General features: G+C 38.9%; 1 protein-coding gene across 1 annotated transcript; it reads right to left on the minus strand.

The window, feature by feature from the left end:
* Positions 1 to 6670: 6670 nt before the first annotated feature.
* On the minus strand, positions 6671 to 18031 carry PLEK (pleckstrin). The gene is made up of 9 exons (XM_053459864.1): positions 17910 to 18031; positions 13809 to 13961; positions 12085 to 12266; positions 11266 to 11357; positions 10420 to 10604; positions 9722 to 9826; positions 7656 to 7739; positions 7363 to 7432; positions 6671 to 7038 (listed from the first exon to the last, which is right to left on the minus strand). Exons 1-9 carry the CDS (start codon positions 17955 to 17957, stop codon positions 6905 to 6907), a joined length of 1053 nt encoding a protein of 350 aa, XP_053315839.1. The 5' UTR covers positions 17958 to 18031; the 3' UTR covers positions 6671 to 6904.
* Positions 18032 to 18232: the final 201 nt, after the last annotated feature.

Here is an 18232-nt window from a genome sequence, read left to right on the forward strand (position 1 = left end):
AAATTCCTTCTTGACCCCAAAATGGCAGTCAGATTTCTCCTTGGATCAATAAGCTGTTTCCCCATAATTAAAGATTATATCCCTGAATATTATGTTTTTCCAGGTATCCATCCAGTTTCAGTTTAAACGTCTGTGCAGACTCTGATAAAACTACCTCTGCAGGCAGAGAATTCCACATCCTTATTGTCCTTACTTTAAAAAACCCTTTCCTCTGCTTTAGTGAAGGTGTGGTTGCTCTGAGCTCTGCGGGGAGAGCAGCGAGTGAACCGGTGGGCTGTTTTTTCCTCATTGACCCTTAATGTTATTTTTGGAACGTCCATGACAGTGATGATAAGTGTTTATTTGGATACAGCACATGCCGAGGCTTAATGAATCACAGGACATGTGTGTTATTGTGTGTAAAATAATGTGTAAACAGCAGGAAGACACGCATGATCAATGCATATCCAGACAGTAGTAAAGAAAATGCAGGTTTTGCCACTAAAAAATCTAAAGTACAAAAATATAAAAAATGTAAGGGGGAAAGGGGTGTAACTAGAAACTACCGGGCCCAGGTGTGAAAAATTGTTCTGGGCCCCCTAACTTCAGCAGCCAGTCGTGCCATCATTGCCACCACACAACTGGTCTGTGGCTTATTTGCCCCTCCCCCTTCTAGCATATTTTAACACACCTACACAAATTACACACACTCCATCTCACTCCACTTACAAAATTACACACCCATGCTCACACACAAGTACACTTGCGTGCTCACAAACGCGCAAGTACACATGCATGGTCACACACACACACGCGCAAGTACACATCTATTTTATATATATATATATATATATATATATATATATATGCAAACACATATATTCCGCCCTCGCTTACCTCTCACCGCTCCTGCTGCTTTCCCTGTCTTTCCCGTGCTGGTTCAAAATAGTTTAGAAAGGACACTTCCGACCTGGATCGGTGCGGTCCAGGTCAGAAGGGCCCTTTCTAAACAATTTTATACTGCTACGAGGAGAAGGGAAGCAGGGGTTGCACCCCTGTAGTTACGCTAGTGTATACAAAAGATTGGTTTTCCTTTTCAAAATAATCTTCAACATAATATACATCGTTTATAATAGTTATTCACACAAACAGTAAATAAAATGAAACATTGACTCTCAAGTATTTTGAACAACGTATTCTATGCAACAAGATAAATTAAAATGTGCATATTCTGCACCTAATTCTAACATCAGTTAGTGCATGAACAGGGTAATCTTCACTTCTATGCACTTGGGGATGCCTTGTAGAAGAGGCAATATGTTAGTTGACTGCGGGGTAGTCTTCTGTTGTGATGATGGGTTGATAGGAAGGTGTTCCAAGCCAAGGTGTACAGCCGCCTTGTTTTTCCTTGTGGTAAGAGCAGTTGAGGAGGAATGGAGTTCTCTGGTGGAAGTGTAGCAATTTGAATTACTGAAGACTGGGATCTCAACATTGTTGCTATTATTTATCATCATCATTTTCATCATCACTGTCATCATCATCCTCATCTTTCTGTTGGCCATAGCCTTCCATGATCTGTTGAATTTTGTCTCTGTGTTTGTAAAAACAGTGACGCAGAAGGCAGAAGCAGCCGCATATGAGCACAAGCAGCAGTCCCGCACCTATAGCACAGTATATTGCCAGGTTTTTAGGGGTGTCCTTTATAGAGCGGGTTTCAGTCACTTTAGCTTGTGCGCCATCTTCTTCTGGGGTGTTCATATGCTCTTTAGTGTGTGTTATGGGAAGTGGCATAGTAAAGCCATTTGATGCCAGCAAAACTAAAAAGAACAAGCGCAGATACACAGGAGACATTGTCTTCTGGCAAGCTGGGTGCTAGTCTGAGCTTATAGCCAGTAGCTCAGCCCTGGTGTGAAAAATTGCCCTGGGCCCACCAACCTCAACAGCTGGTCTCTGCCATAATTGCCCCCACACAACTGGTCTGTGCCTTCTTTGCCCCTTGCCCCTTTCAACATCCAACATATTTAAACACACAAATTACTCACACTTACTCATACTCACTAAAACACACTCCATCTCACCCCACATAAACAATTACATACTCACATACACAAGTCTACATGCATGGTCACACACACAGGTCCACATGCATGCTCACACACACACACACAAGTCCAGATTCATGCTCACAGACACACATACGTGTACACATCCATGATTGCACACTCACACACACACATGTACACATCCATGTTTACACACACACACACACACAAGTACACATTTACGATCACACACAAGTACACATCCATGCTCAAACACACACAAACACATGCATGCTCACACACACACACAAGTACACATCCACGATCATAAATACTGAAGTGCACATCCATGCTCAAACACACACACAGTATAGCTTATTGGTCTGACAAAATGTATCCCTCTGCACAAATTAAGTTAGACAGCACTGATCTCTAGACTATAGTTAATATGTTTCATGTTTGGGGAGCTTAGGTGGAAGTAGCTCAGCAGCAGAAGACTAAATGGAGAACGACCCAGACACTTTAGAACTTATCTACCTGATCTTCTGTTTTGATGTAACATTGTTTTTCCTTTAGATATGTTAATTTCATTGTTTACACATATACAGTAGCGGAAATGATTCAGGGATAATACATCAGGCATCCAAATTAGCGTTTAATTTGCAAGGTTTTGGCTTCAGTAGAGAATAGCTAAATTTGTCAAGAGATATGAGGGAACAGGAAACATTTGCATTTAGCTGATTCCCCACACTGAAACCAGAAAATATTTTTTTTTCAGTAAGAAAGCTTTTCATTGTTATGGTTGAAAATAAGGAAAGATAAACTAATATAGTGAGTTCTAAAAAAAAACTTTTTTGAAAGTCACTAACAATATTGTTTTACTTTTTGTATCGCGCTATTGCAGCAGACGACTGTCTACTCGCTAGGACATGATGTTTAACCAATATTCTACCGCACTGTGAACCAAAATGCTAGTCGTCCCTGTAATTTGTGTTGAGGGCTCCCTCTCCATGCGTATAATATTTTGGCTGGGTTTGTGTATTAGTAGGCATTAGTAGCAGAAAGCGGTGGTTATTCCACTTTACAGGTCTCTGGTCAGGCCTCACGTACAGTATTGGGTAAAGTTCTGGAGACGCCATCTCCAGACGGATATAGAAGATATGTACATAGTCCAGAGAAGGGCTACTGATATGGTTAATAGTCTGATGGCTAACATTTATCAGGAATGATTAGTGCAAAAAGTATAGGCTTGGATGAGAGAGGAGACACATGAGGTTTTGATATTTTAAATACATAAAGGAATTCAACTAATTGCAAGACTAAAGTGTGTTTCAAAAGTGGGGAAAAAATGTTAGGATGAAGTCATTTAAAAGAGAGATTTGCTATCTAAGAAAGTTTGTAAGAGGGTGGAAGAACAGTAGAGCCAACTTCACAGACCACTGAAAAGGAAAGGTGGTGATTTTTTAGACTTAAAAGAAAAGCTGTCACATAAAGGGATATTTGCTTTATTTGTAACACAATCACTCAGGTATTTCACCTGTAGTCTGCTTTAAAAGCTACATGGTAATTTTATAGCAACATTTTTATATCCTATTTAAGACTAAGGTTTCTGTTTCTTATGTTTTATCCACAAAAAGTCATCTCTCACTGAAACATTTCTGTAACAATTGTGACAGTGTAAACCCCAGGGAGATGCTTAGTGTGGCATTTGGGTACAGGTGCTATCCAGATCATAAATATGGGTCCCTGGGGTGGAGCAATTGGAGAGCAGGGTGGGCCAATGCTCAGTTTCCCCATGCTGTGGAAATTCCATGCCAGGTTTTCCAGGAGGCAAGAAATCTGCAGGATCCGGTCCGGGATTCCTACGGGGCTGGCATCAGGCACAGGTGCTGGACATTAAAAACCCCTGGAGCCTGATACTCAGGGAGACTGTTGGGGGAAGAGGAAGTTCCCTGAGCTCCCAGGGCAAGGAGAGACTCTGAAGAAGACCATCCCTGAGCCAAGCGAGGCAATACCTGCCTGGACATTTTGTGTGTTGTCTGGGGGAAGTTTTCCAGAGCCTGGCGTAGCTGGGTCTGGCTGGGAGGTTGAGTTAGTGGGTGATTAGGCTGGTCAGTCTGGGCCAGCATAGTTCAGTTCCAGAGGGCTCCAATTGGGAGCTAGGTTTTCTTTTTATGATTTGGTTTTTAGGGCTTCAGCAGTTAAAAATAAAGCTCTGTTTTGTTACAAGCTGGTGTTCCCAAGACCGATTGCCCTAGAGGACTGTGCTTAGGGTCCCTAAATGTGACATGTATGGCCCGCATGCAACAGGGTTTGTCACATATGGTGGAGAATGCGTTTAAAGCACTGCTATGGTCTGTGGGCAGAAGGCAGGAACCAAGTGAATAACTGAGTGGATGCTGGTGACGAGTGCTACACCAGATCCTGGAACCCCAAAACGTGAGACAGTGTTGTGTGGCCTAAAGCTACCAAGCTGCAGTGGATGTGCCAGAAGTGATTACAGCTTAACCTGGAGGATTGAGTGGAAACTGTGCAAAGACTCTTGCATGGTATGTGCCCTTGTGTATTGCTGGCCGAAATACATATGCTTATGGAGGATGGCCTTGATGTGTTTGTGACGACTTATTGATGATCTGGACGTGAATTTTCTTTTTGCTGGATAAAAGTATATCTGTGAAACCTGCAAAAGAAAAGCATTTTGTCGCTATGGCCTGCTGGTAGTTACTTGATTGCATACTGCAGAGGGAGCGATTAAAGACCTGGAGTACAATCTCTTGGATTTGTGTATTGCAGTGACTGCTAGTCTAATGCAAGATGGGAAAAGGACAGCAAAGCAGAAATCAAATGTCCTTTCCATGTTTCACTCGCCAGCCAACCTGCAGTGGATATGTGGAACCACTGAAACTGGCACAAGAGGCATATACAAAGTGTGCAGAGTCCTGTATTGAGGCACAAGAAATTGAATCCTTAAAGTTGCTGCACCAGGGTGAAGTCTCTGATTTGAACTTGCAGCTGAAAGCAGTTACACATAAACTAAATGCTGCAGAAACGAAAGTGGGAATGCTACCTATGTCTTGCAATTGTGCTGCACAGGGGGACAAAAGAGACTTTACAAATAGCTAGAGAAAGTCTTTCACCGGTGGTTCTTCAACTTCAGGAGGAGAAACACAAATTACAGAAAGAGCTTGTCTAAAACAAACAAAAGTATGATGATGCTATCAAACAGAGGGACTGTGAACTTAAGAGACTGACAGAGTTAAAAGTTTGCTATGACAAACTGAGTCGTGGTGAATGTAACAATGTGGCATGGACTACCAAGCTCAGGAAAGCGGAAGCTATGCCCAGAGATGAGCTGAATCAGTATGTGATTGAGCAGTCAGAGTATGTTGGGAAACAGATATGCAAGAACCAAAAGCTGACTGATGAGTGTATGCTAAAAAAACCAAGCAGCACAATTACAGGAGGAATTGCACCCAGCTTGAGGGGGAAAATCTCACTTTGCAAAATGAAGTGGCTGCTTCTAGAGAAAAACATGTTGAAATGTCGGCAAAACTTACGAGATAAAACAGTTGCAGGAACAAAAGCTGGTGGTTGAAAAACGTCTCGCGGAGGTGTCCCAGAAAGGTAAAGAGGATGCAGAGCGTGTATTCGGGCTCCTTTCTGAGAATAACAGTGTGAATTTAATACTTGCAGTTGAAAGTATTAGAAAAAGAAGCGTCTTGAATGTAAAGCTTCAACAAGGTGGGCTTGAACTGGATAAAGACAATAAATCCCTCAGGCATCAACTGGAAATAGTAACCTTAGAGCTGAGCGAGGTGAAAGCAACCCTTGAGGAACAAAGGGTTACTGCAGTAGGAAAACACAGACTACTACAACTCCAGTTAGATGAACTGGGTATACAGCTAGCTGAAGAGAGGGAGGCCACGCTACCTCTGCAGCAACAGATTAAGGTCCAGGAGGAAGAGGACACCGTATATAAAACGTTAAATATTGTACAAGCAGCTAGTGAGCAGCCACAGTACAATACAAGATGTCTGGAGAAAAAGACTGTGATTAAGAATGCCATTAATTGTATGCTTTATGGCCTAAGTGAAGGAGGGACCATGCATGGTGCTCGGAGTTCTGGCCAACTAGAATATCAACATGGCAGTAAGCTACTCCAGGGAGCAGGTGGTCCCAGGTCCAGCAGAAGCCCTACTTCAAAGGAGGAACCTTCTACAGGTGACAGTAAGGGCCATCCTTTACATGCATCTAGGGTAAAAGAACATAAAAATGGGCTTGGTATTAAAAGGGAAACAGCTGGAAGATGGTGTATCGTGTAGACCACGCAGGGTAGAATTTTTGGATGAGCAAGCTACAATGGTGTTCATTTGTACAGAAAAGAGATGTGGCTGTGCAGTGTGTTTCCCATTCGCTGATGGTTGCAGAAACCCAGAAGGGCAGCCGGATACAAGGAGAAAGTCTCCAATACCGGGACACGTTTATGGTGTGTGGAAAGGGAAGCCTCCTGATGCCCACCTAAGAGGGACGTCATCAGCAGAGCTGCTTCGTCCCATGGTCGCTCAGCCTCATGGTTCTGAGCTGGTGGGGAGGATATGTGACAGTGTAAACTCCAGGGAGATGCTTAGTGTGGCATTTGGGTACTAATGTTCTTATATATTTTAAACTGTAGTATTTGAAAAACACTTGGATTTCTCCTCTGAAGGAAAACAGTTTTTTTTAATTTCTTTAATAAAATAACTGAATATGATTGCATATATATAAATTATTTGGTGTCATTATATAGAGAAACTTACATAAATGCATAATTAAACAAAAAAATAAACACTGTAGAATTGCGTGTTTCTGGTTTTCTGCAACTACAAAATAAAAATAGAATAAAACTATTTCCCAATTCTGGACACAGTTTGGATAGCTTTAATCCATTCTTTGCGTTCCTCAGAGGACGCGGCCTGCAGAAAGTAATGCACTTCGGCTGCCGTGATGATTTCAAAGAGATTCCCGTCTTGCTTCTTTGCTGAAACGGAGAGAATGAACCAATCGGGCAAGAAAGTGATTATTAAATTATCAGGTTTCCAATTATATATTGACAAGACACAAAGGTAACACACAATCGGAGGCTTTGCAATTATTTAATATAACTATTATCAATTTATGGTTATTGTTAATTTCAAATATTGCCAGTTTTAAAACTATTTTTTTGTACTCTCCCCTATTGTCATATCTTTGCCGTAGATGAAATGTATAAAAATTAACAAGAAAGATCTATACATGTATCCACAATTCACATGCTACGTGTCAGCCTCTCCGAGATAAGATAAACCCCCACAAAAATATTTACCATCCATTGTATCTTCTACAGCAGTCACTACACAGCCTCGCAAGTGGATAGCTCCCAAAGGTTCATCCCCCTGTTAATGAGAAGTCATGTAAATTTGGAACACTGCCCAATAAAGTACTCAGTAATTGTTATCTCTAAAGATTTTGATGCAAAAAAGTGAAATGCTCATGACAAGAATCGTCAGGGATATTAGACTGCTGAACATATTGACTGTAGTTTATGATTTAATGGTGAACGTAAATGGTGCTATATTGCATGTCTGCCTTAAAAAATAAGTTTCATGGTCATCTTACTGAAGCTGGGTCATAGTAGTGCAGGTACGCAGGGTCCTCTCTCAGAACAAACTTCCTTACTTTCCAGTTTTTCCTTCGGTGACCCTGTAAGAAAGAATTGAATGTAACTTTGTTTCGACTTGTAACTCTGATAGCAAAATAAATTAGAATAAAATAATAATAAAATATAAAAGCACAACATTACATAAGAAACATTGCATACAATTTGGACAACAGAAACAAACCGAGAGCTGCTGGTCTAAGAAAAGGGGAAGTAACCTCTTTCTCAAAAAAAAAAAAAAAAAATATCAAGGAAATCCTTATTAAGAGAAGTGTGTAGTTTTCCATTTAGCAAGTTTTTTTACAGAAAATGTTAAAGTCTGAAAGAGGCATAGACACAGCCCTATATAAATACAAGAGACACACAGCCAGAAAAAAAGATATACCGTATTGGCTCGGATATAGGCCGCCCCCGTATATAGGCCGCACCCTAAAAGTTTGGTGCTTTTTTAAAGAAAAAGTTTTTTTCTTTAAAAAAGCACCAAAAAAAAACAGGCTGCCACTCTGTCCTCCCTCCCCGAGATATGCTACCACTGTCCCCCCCCGATATGCTACCACTGTCCTCCAGCCCCCCCCGATATGCTACCACTGTCCTCCCCCCCCTCGATATGCTACCACTGTCCTCCTCCTCCTCCTCCCCCCCGCGATATGCTACCACTGTCCTCCTCTGCCCCCCCCTCCTCAACTTACCGGAGCAGACTCCCGGGTGTCTTGCGGGGCCGACGGGGGACATCTACGCAATACACGTATGCAACTTCCGGTGCCGGTACCGGAAGTTGCATACGCGTATTGCGTAGATGTCCCCCGCCGGCCCCGCAAGACACCCGGGAGTCTGCTCCGGTAAGTCGGGGGTGGGCAGAGGTAAAACGCATCGTGCGGACGGTCCGCACGATGCCCTTAGACAACCTCCCGTGCCGCCACCCCCCCTGTGGGAAGTGCTGGCAGGGGAGGCTGTCTGAGTGTATCGGCGAGTAGGATGCAGGTCTCCTGCACCGCTGCGGGGGATCTGTATCCTAACCCCGCTGCCTGCAGTCCCGGGCGTCAGGCGCTAGACCCCGAATATAGGCCGCACCCCCACTTTAAAGACTTAAAGTGGGGGAAAAAAGTGTGGCCTATATTCGAGCCAATACGGTATATATATATATATATATATATATATATCCTGATGAAAGTCTAATAAACAGACTGAAACGTTGATTAGAAAACTGGAGTTTCTCGAGTGATTATTTAAAGAAGTCCCTGGAGTGCCGGTAACTATTTTTGGATGTTATATATATATATATATATATATATATAATCAATGGGATTTTCACCTGTGACAGTGAAACACCCCCTGTTGATTCTATTGAAGGGTGGCTGCGTATGCATAAATTAGACCATTTTTACAGGAAGCTAAAAATAAATGTAAAAGTCAGCTAAAAGTAGCGTTTATATGAAAACATCTAATGTTCCGTGTAATTTATACCACCTATTATTTAAACTTGTCAACCTGTGCCATTAACTATTAGTCATGGGTTTTGTTAGATTACTCCACTGAGTTCTCAAAGCAGGAATTTTCTACAGCATACAATATCAAATAATATGTCACAACATTAATATTCCTACAACTAATCTGGATGGGTATAAAGTCAATGCTATTCAAACACAACAGCAAAAGTATAAGCATTATTATAATTAATAATTAAATTTGAATTTCTGAAGCCCAATAAAAGACCCTTTCAGTGGATCATTCATAGCACATTAAGGGTTAACAATTTCTGCAAGCCTTTTTAGCAGTCAGATAAACAGCCAGCATCCCACCGGGCAATCTTTACCACCCTTACTGAGCCCTTGCACATGGATGCCTTTTTTGTGTCTTTTAATATGGCAACTGTTTTACTTTATACTTACCGGTATATATGTTACATATAGATGTATCATTTCAGTTTAACAGTTTTCCATATTATTACGTTACAATATGTTTAAATGACGGACAACACATTTAAAATATATGTTTTGTTCATGTAGCAGCTCCTATAGATACCAACCTGTTTCAGTAAACATCCCTGTTTAACCACAATGCCTCTGAATTCCTCTTTGGGGATTGCATCATCATCACTAGAATTATCTTCACAGAAGAATCCGCTATCTTGCTGCAGTAAATACAGATACAGAGTAATTAAAAGACCAACATAAAACATAACTGACATAACACAACGCTGCTAGGCATACGTTTTGTCTGGTAGTATGGGACCTCCACATATAAAGAGCACAGAGTTTCTCTGGATAATAATTATATTAAAAATATATTTTTAAAATTCTATGTATGTAAATTTGTACTCTTTTTGTGTCTAAATAACTTAAAGATATATATAAATAATTATATTAAAACTGACAATAACATTAACACATGTTAAGGCATACAGGCATAGAAATAGGGCACCTGCTCTTGCGAGTTTACAACCAATACCCCTTGCTAAGTACTCTGCTTTTGGTAGTCAAGAGAGGCAGGAATAACAAGGCCAAATTGGCTGAACGAATGAGAATCATTAAACCATTTTGTTACTCATTGTGATAACGCAGGTCAACTTAGGTTGACAATGGGAGTTAAAATGATAATTCCAAATGTGACAACATTCCACTCATGTTTATCTTATCCCTTCATAGGCTTTATGTATGCGTGTGTGTGTTTGTGGTGAACACCTCTATCCACTGAGAGGAAAACAAAATGATTAGAGCCACTTACAAAGTAATACAATGCATCCGAAACATCCAGTAAAGTCGTTTCTGACAAGCCTTGAGCGGCATTTTTGGACATGTCATTAGCAGGTTGAAGGTGACCTTCATTCAGCAAAGCAGAGGCTAGCATAAGGGCCTCTTGGCGATTCCTGACAGATTTGCTAGATATTAACCAGTCAACCACACAGATACCTGGAACAAGACGGTATTAAAAAGTCACCTACGCAATTTTCAGCATCAAGAAATGTATTTATTTAATCCAGCTACAGCTTGTCATTTTTCTGGGTCATGAAAGTTATCAGACTCAGAATCCAAGATGGCTGTCACAGAAATATGATAAGATTAAGAAATAACACACACTCCTTAATATGTTCCACTTATTATATCTGTTCATCTTATTCTGAAGATGTACCACACCTTTCCCCTGCTTCACCCATTTTCACCCTACAACACTATTGGTTTTATATTTTTGGGCTGTTCGTACTAGAAGAATAGAGCTCCTGTAACATATATTTACTACCTACTACCTACAGTATACTTTTCTGTTGGTAAAACAATAAAGGGTTCTTTTACCATTAGAATGTATTCCAGGCCTCAGAATTCTTACAATGTCTATTTTAATGATCTCTTGCATTCTGCAAATACCTAAGAATTTCCTCCATAAAAGCATGGGGTATATAATATATCCATCAAAACAAGAAAAACAAACAAAATAAAGAAATGTTTTAAAACGAATAAGGAAGATTAATGTTAAACGTGTATTTATTTACTTTTATAACTAACTGAACCCTGCATCCCCTCTTACGTATATTTGGGTCCTGTCTTAAAAAAAAAATAGAACCAGAATGTTTACCTGTAAAACAATGGTTGAAAACTTTTTTGTCCTTTTCTAATTTTAGCACTTTAATTCCCCGGTCTGGATCTTTCATAGAGGTGTACAGCTCACTGGAAAGAAACAAAAAGTTAAAATTTCCACTTAATTGCATTTTTCTGCTTTTCCTTTTTCGTGAAAATATAAAATGAGACCTGTGTTTGTCTCCATCAGCTATTCTATCAGAGCCCTCACTAAATGCTCTATTAAAGGGCAGTCCGCTCTGGAGCTTAGTTAAATAATACACACAGATGTGATAACTATTGCTGTCTTTTCTCACATTTTCCTCATTTAACCCCTAAAGGACAATGGGCGGCCCCTAAACCCATTGAAAACAATGCATTTTGAGCCCGTACATGTACAGGCTTTGTCATTAAGGGGTTAAAACTTCTATAAACCTGAGACAAGACGACGACTATGCAGACCATGACACTCACTGGAAAGCACTTGCTTACTGGAGCACTGAGCATTGGAGCACAATGCTTTTCCTATTACTTCATGGTTACCCACCATATTGTTTCCAACAGTCTGATCATCCCATTGACGTTCTAATGCAAATCTAATGTTTCACATCCAAGTAAATCATTTAGAAAATGAAATAATGTTTTAGAAATATTAGGTGTAACAAAAGAGGGGCAAATCTAAATCTCGCTGTCTCGAGAAAGAAAGAACTGATATTAAATACATATAACTGTCTCTTTGTATTAGGGTCATTGGGGTGGAATTGAGCAGGACCCATAGAAAGCCGGTGAAGAATGTTGTTAATGCATTGAGCAATATGGTTAACATAATAATGATAACCTTAGGTTAATTGTGTCAGGCAATCTGATTGATCTTCTGGTGGATTTTCTGGCAAACCTTTGACCATCCTCAATACATTTTGCTGCCTTTTTCAGATCTTTTACCCATGCATCTCGTTCTTCTTGGTGAGAAGCTTGGAAATAATGATCCTGCTCCTTAGATGTGGTGATTTTAAACACAAACTAGACAGAGAAAAAATACAAAAATGAAGTTCTTAAAAATCTGTATGAAGGAATACACAGGTAAATAATTCTGAGCTGCACTGGAGCAATGGCCATCACATATACAAGCGTATTAACAGAGTTTTTTTATTTATACGCAGGCATTTGTAATACTGCATTATATCCCAGATTATTAAGATTTGTGACTTATTGTAAGCTCACATGGCTGGGGGTCTTTTGAAGGAAGTTTTGATAGAATGGCCCATAGCCATGATAAGACAAATTATATTTGTTTGAACTGACAACATGAAGTATTTCTGTTAATGTAGATGGAATAAATTAAGTCAAGCGAAATTGGAAATAATTATTATGGTGTCATAGGCACATGCAAAGTAACCAACCTAACCAAGATGTTAAGGCATTTATACACTGAGCAGCAATGGTAGTATCGTAAGACCTTCCTCATTAGTTTGTGGGTTTCCATTGGTTGGGTGGTTTCACAATATCTAATAAAAAGCCACTACGCAATTATGTGAAATATGCACTTCATGACACAGAACTAAACTGCAGGAACTAAAAATCATACTTCTTTTTTTAAGAACCACTGGCTTTACCACAAATCCTCTAGTCTGGGAAAAAATAATAGTACCCGGAATATTGACCTAAATATAACACAAAAGATTAAATCACTGTAACGTCACTTAATACGTGTGATCCCTTTCCTTGAATTTATTTTTCCATTTTGCACTACACTGCCTTTTGTGAGGTTTACAGTTTATTTAGTTTATCTAGAGGAGATTGGTGGAGCCTGCTAAAGGTCTGTTGGACCAACCCTGCTTCAGCTATCTCCTCAGCACCACCCATATTGTGAGAAAGCATTAAACTGTCAGCAAGAAACCAGTGCCATCTCTGATTGGTGGTGGTAACTGGAAGGCCGACCCCAGAGGAATTCACTTGGAAAGTGAGTGTATGTGAGGATGCAAGTTTGGGAGAGCGCGGCTGCCGAATACTGTTGCTGCGTGAGGGCATTTTGGAGGAGCGGCTGTCAGATACTATTGTGTGGTTAAAGGAAAAAATCCAAAAAAAGGACAGAGGTTGAAAGATAGAGGACAGAAACAAGGAGGAAGAGGATGGGAGAACGATTTGTGGGGTAAAGGGCTACTGGATATTTCAAGATGTGCAAGGTGTGAAATGTTTATGGGTGAAGGGCTGCACTTGTGGTGGTGCCAGATACTGTTGTGTGTGGTGGTGTGAAGAACTGAGAAAGAGATAAAGAAAAGAAAGAGGATGGAGTGAGAAAAGGAAGGGAGGAGGGAGGGAGAAAGAAGAAAGAAAGAGGGAGGTAGAAGAGGTCGAGAGAGAATAGAAAGAAAATGAGAAGAATAAAAAGATAGAGGGAGAGAAAAGAATATGTTGCATGTCATTTTAGCGATGGGCACATAACCTAGTTTTTCGAAACTTTTAATCTCACAAGAATTATTTGTTAGAACTGATATTTTGGCTTTTATACATTTGGGATAACTACATATTTTGCATATATGTATTAAAAACTAAAATGCTTACCATTCTTTTGCCAAAATCCTGACAGTGATTAGTTATGATGCTCCCCTTTAGTGGAATCATCCCTTTGGGGCTATTGTCAGTTTTCTTCTTGTAGACTTCTATGCCATCTTCCAGTAATATAACCCACATTGGCTTCCATTTATTAAACAGGGCCTACATGTTAGAAGGCAGAATAAAGCAGCTAAGCAATGATATTGGCATCAAAATAAGAGTACAAATGACTTTTTTGGAGGGGGGTTACATATCTTGCAATTAACACGTATCTTGTCACTTAGCATGCCTGCCTGCAGACGTTGGCATGAGGATGAACTTTCACCATAATCTGATTATGCGTTGGAAATATATTACCAACTCCCTACAATGTTTTTCATTTAGTCACATCACTATCCATGTTCAAAAAATTTTAACCAAAGAGAAATATTCTTGGGATAGGTCGAGAACTAGAGTTTCAACAAGGTGGCATATATGCAGATTTTTTTCAAATGGTAACGTGTGACTAGAAAATGTTCAGTATAGCTCTTCAGACTTGATAAAGGGAGGTTAATGCTCTTGAAAGCATGATATGAAAATTCAAAGTTATTACCTCAAACTAAATACTAAATAAATACATTTATGGCATGTATACTCGGACAATATGTGAGTATATAAGATGCACTAAAACTGAATATGTTTTTCTATGGTTTCCCCAATTAGTTGTTAGGCAATGGCCTAGCCTATTGATGTATTACCGTTTAGGTCTTCACACTTAAACCTATGTGCGAAATATGCATGTTTGTAGATCACACCTTGTAACCTTTTTTAATATCACCACTTATGAAATTTAAAAGAAAAGCTATATCTACAAAAGAAACACATTGGCACATAAATCCCCCCTCCCCCCCAAAAAAGCAAACATTTTATTTAGAAAATAAGAATTAAAGATGTTATAATTCCTACTGCACAAAGCAAAAGCCTAGAATTATGATGAAATGATTTGTACCTAATTACAAAACCACATAGAATTATGATGACATGAAGTTCTTTTTCAACTGAATGATCCTCTACTGCTCATCTAAGCCAATCCTGCTGGGGTACTTAAGGATCATCATTGAGAGATGATTATTATTATAATTACCTAGTTGAGGTTTTTGGTCAACAGTAGTATAACATCTTTACCAGTAAATCTAGAATAGCTGTTCATTTAATTAAGATCATGTTAGTCCCGCAGTTTGAGTGTTGCAGATAGTGAACTAACATTTGGCATCAAGCTTGTTAAATATAAAGCAATACGCTTTTTCTTTATTTTAGACATCTATAAATACCTGGTAAGTTAGTGTTTTTAACTCAACTTTTGTTTCAAATTTATATTGGAAACAAATATGGTAATTATAGAAATGTATTATTCAAAACTCAAAAGCTTCAAAAACAATGGCTGATTCCATTCAGTACCAGCTTAATTAGTATATGTATTGTTATTTATTACTAAAGGATAGACTAAAGATAATAAAACCAGACTTTGTATCAGTGTAATACAAGTATAGCCGTCAGCGAGTACACCCCAACAGAACAAAAACAATTTAATATATTGAGGTACATATGGCATGAAGAGACGTACCCAGAATCCCAATCGGTCATGTATACAAGGTAAGGAAGATATAGCCTTCACAATCAAATCCAAGTAAAATAATCATATTTATTGAACCTGCCAACGTTTCGGCCATACAAGGGCTTCGTCAGGGCAAACAATATTTTAGTATATCAGGGTAGGCACAGCTGAGAGAATGTGGGTCTTGTTGTAAGATGATAATTTCTCAAAATAATCAAGAACACAGAAAAGGAAGCTGAAAGCGGAAACTAACCACACACACACTTCCCTTTACTCCTTATTCACCGAGACTATAATTAGTGAATGGTTTTGTCACTTTTCCATTAAAGGGATAGTGTCATAATGTGACACAGTCGTTATTATGCTGTGCATTGCAATGGCATATGTTAGCACTTTATCAAAAAAGATTACTCCTTTGTCTCGTTTGTCTTTTTGTCATTTGTTTAAAATGTTAATTTACTAGTCCTAATCTGAGGAACTACTTTAGCTCAATCCATTTTATTAAATTTACTGACTACTTACAAAAGACTGAAATTCCCTCCTTTTTATTTTCAGTTTTCTTTGACATTCTCAAGTCCTGTTTTTGACTCTTCACCACATCGATAGGTTTTACCTCAACACGTAAACATTCACTGGATTTCCCTTTTCCCACCTTTTTAGTACGTATGGCTATGTTTACAAAAAATGCAAAGATCTATAGTATAAATAATAATGAAAGTATTAATGTACATCATGCAAGGTGAGAGAGTTCTACTTCCTAAAGGTAATTTAGAGGTTTATGTTTCCCTTGTATTCCTAGATGTTTGGTATAGAAGCAATCATAAAATGGTTTAGTGCGCCGGCAGCGCACGAAACTAGGCCTATATGTTAACACTCGTTTAGGTAATCCCTGGACTCCGCTTCGTCCAAATATCATAAACATTATATTTTTTATGTTTGCCTTTTTTCCTACATCTGTCAGTAGTTATAGCATTGCGTTTGCATAAAAATACATATGCGGCTTATGGGGTTCATTCATAGTCCTGAAATGCCCATGAGTATTGCTCAAGATGAAAAATCATCCAAAATTTCACGTCAGGGAAATTTTGACAGCAATTTCTGTAGGGTGGGGTTTCCCCCGACATAAATTCTTAGACTGAGTCACAATTGAAAGGAACAGCAGTGAAAATTTTTACACTTGCTGAAACCTGTGTCGCCCCCCACCCCCCCAATGTCTTCTATTCCGAGCATTTCTATGTAAAGCCTTCTGGAAACCTGATGCAGGGACACTATGATGAAAAAAGTCTATAGCATAATATTATATCGCAGGTAGCTGAAAGGATACTTATAGAGCCTAGCTAAGCCTCCCTAGGATTTACAGAGAGGGAAACGAAATTACAAAATTATCTAGGTTAGGTTAGAATTGAATGTTTGGCACTTAAAGTGAGACCTGAGTTTGGGTCCGACTTCAGAAACCGTATCTTTAAGTTCCCATTTTGGCACCTGTAGTTCTGTTATCTACTCGCTATTTTGTGAGCTGCGTTAGAGCAGCTCGTACCCAACTTGGTAAACCACCCTTCTTATTTCCGCTTCTGGGAGCTTACAAATGAATGGTTTAATTTTTAGTTAAGTTAAACAGTTCGAATCGCAATCAGTCTCTTGTGCGTGAAAGGCACATTTAAATATATTTTTACTCCTTACAAGGAATCATACAGTATTTATATCTATAAATACAGGCTGCATCTCCTTCTAGCTATCAATCAGGTGGTTGAAGCTGTCAGAGTAGATCTAGGGTATGGACTCTGAATATAAATAACAGAAAATCTAATAACAGAAAATATTGTATAACTGAAGACAAAAAAAAAAGGCAAGAGGTGCATGGACCAGTACCGCCAGACTCCACAGGAAAATCAGAAAGATACAACAAAGTCCAGCATAATTCAAAATGCCAAATCACAAGTCATGTTTTATTCATTCCATGCATCTCTAAAAAATGTAAGTACTTTTCATAAAATTCAGACACTAAATAAAACAAAATTCTTCAAATTAATATACGGCGCTATTTTACAGTGTTTAGTGTCTCTTTAAAAATGTCATCACAAAATGTATATTATTCTTATTTATAGTTTACTGTTTAAGTAGGATCCCCTTAAAATATATATGGGTAAAATACACTGTAAAATTACTAAAGGAAAATTCCAGGGACAATACGAATTAATAACAGTGCCTGTCATGCTTAAATGCTTATATTTCCATATTAAGAAATTGTTTATTGACTACTGATTTAATATATCATTTATATCAAAAATATTAAGAAATATATTGTATGTTTATGATTTTAACCCCTTAAGGACAATGGGCGGTCCCTAAACCCATTGAAAACAATGCATTTTGAGCCCGTACACGAACGTGCTTTGTCATTAAGGGGTTAAATAAGCATAAGCTCCTGCTTACAGTTGTAAACTTTCTAGGGTTAACTGGGATTTAAATCCACTTTAAAATACACAGTGCACAAACCATTCATTTCACCTACTTACCTTCTTAACCAAGTAGCCTTCTCGGATTTTCTGTGGCTCACGTTCCATGCTGATTACCCTCTTGGGAAACCTTTAGAAAGACAGTTAATGTTGTGTTGAGACAGATGAAATGTTGGACATTTAATGTTACAGCTGCTTTCGCAAGATCTCTAACAACCAATCAAATGAGATGTAGGTTTTTCCTTTTTTAGACATTGAGGAAATCCCAAGCAGAAGCACAGGGTGTCAGTACTGAAAGCTGTAATATATATATATACGGTATATAGAAACATCAGCTGGTTTACAGAAAGGAAATTACTTGGAATGAAAAAAGACAATGCACA

The sequence above is a fragment of the Spea bombifrons genome, chromosome 3 (assembly GCF_027358695.1).
Source record: "Spea bombifrons isolate aSpeBom1 chromosome 3, aSpeBom1.2.pri, whole genome shotgun sequence".
Classification (NCBI taxonomy): Eukaryota; Metazoa; Chordata; class Amphibia; order Anura; family Pelobatidae; genus Spea; species Spea bombifrons.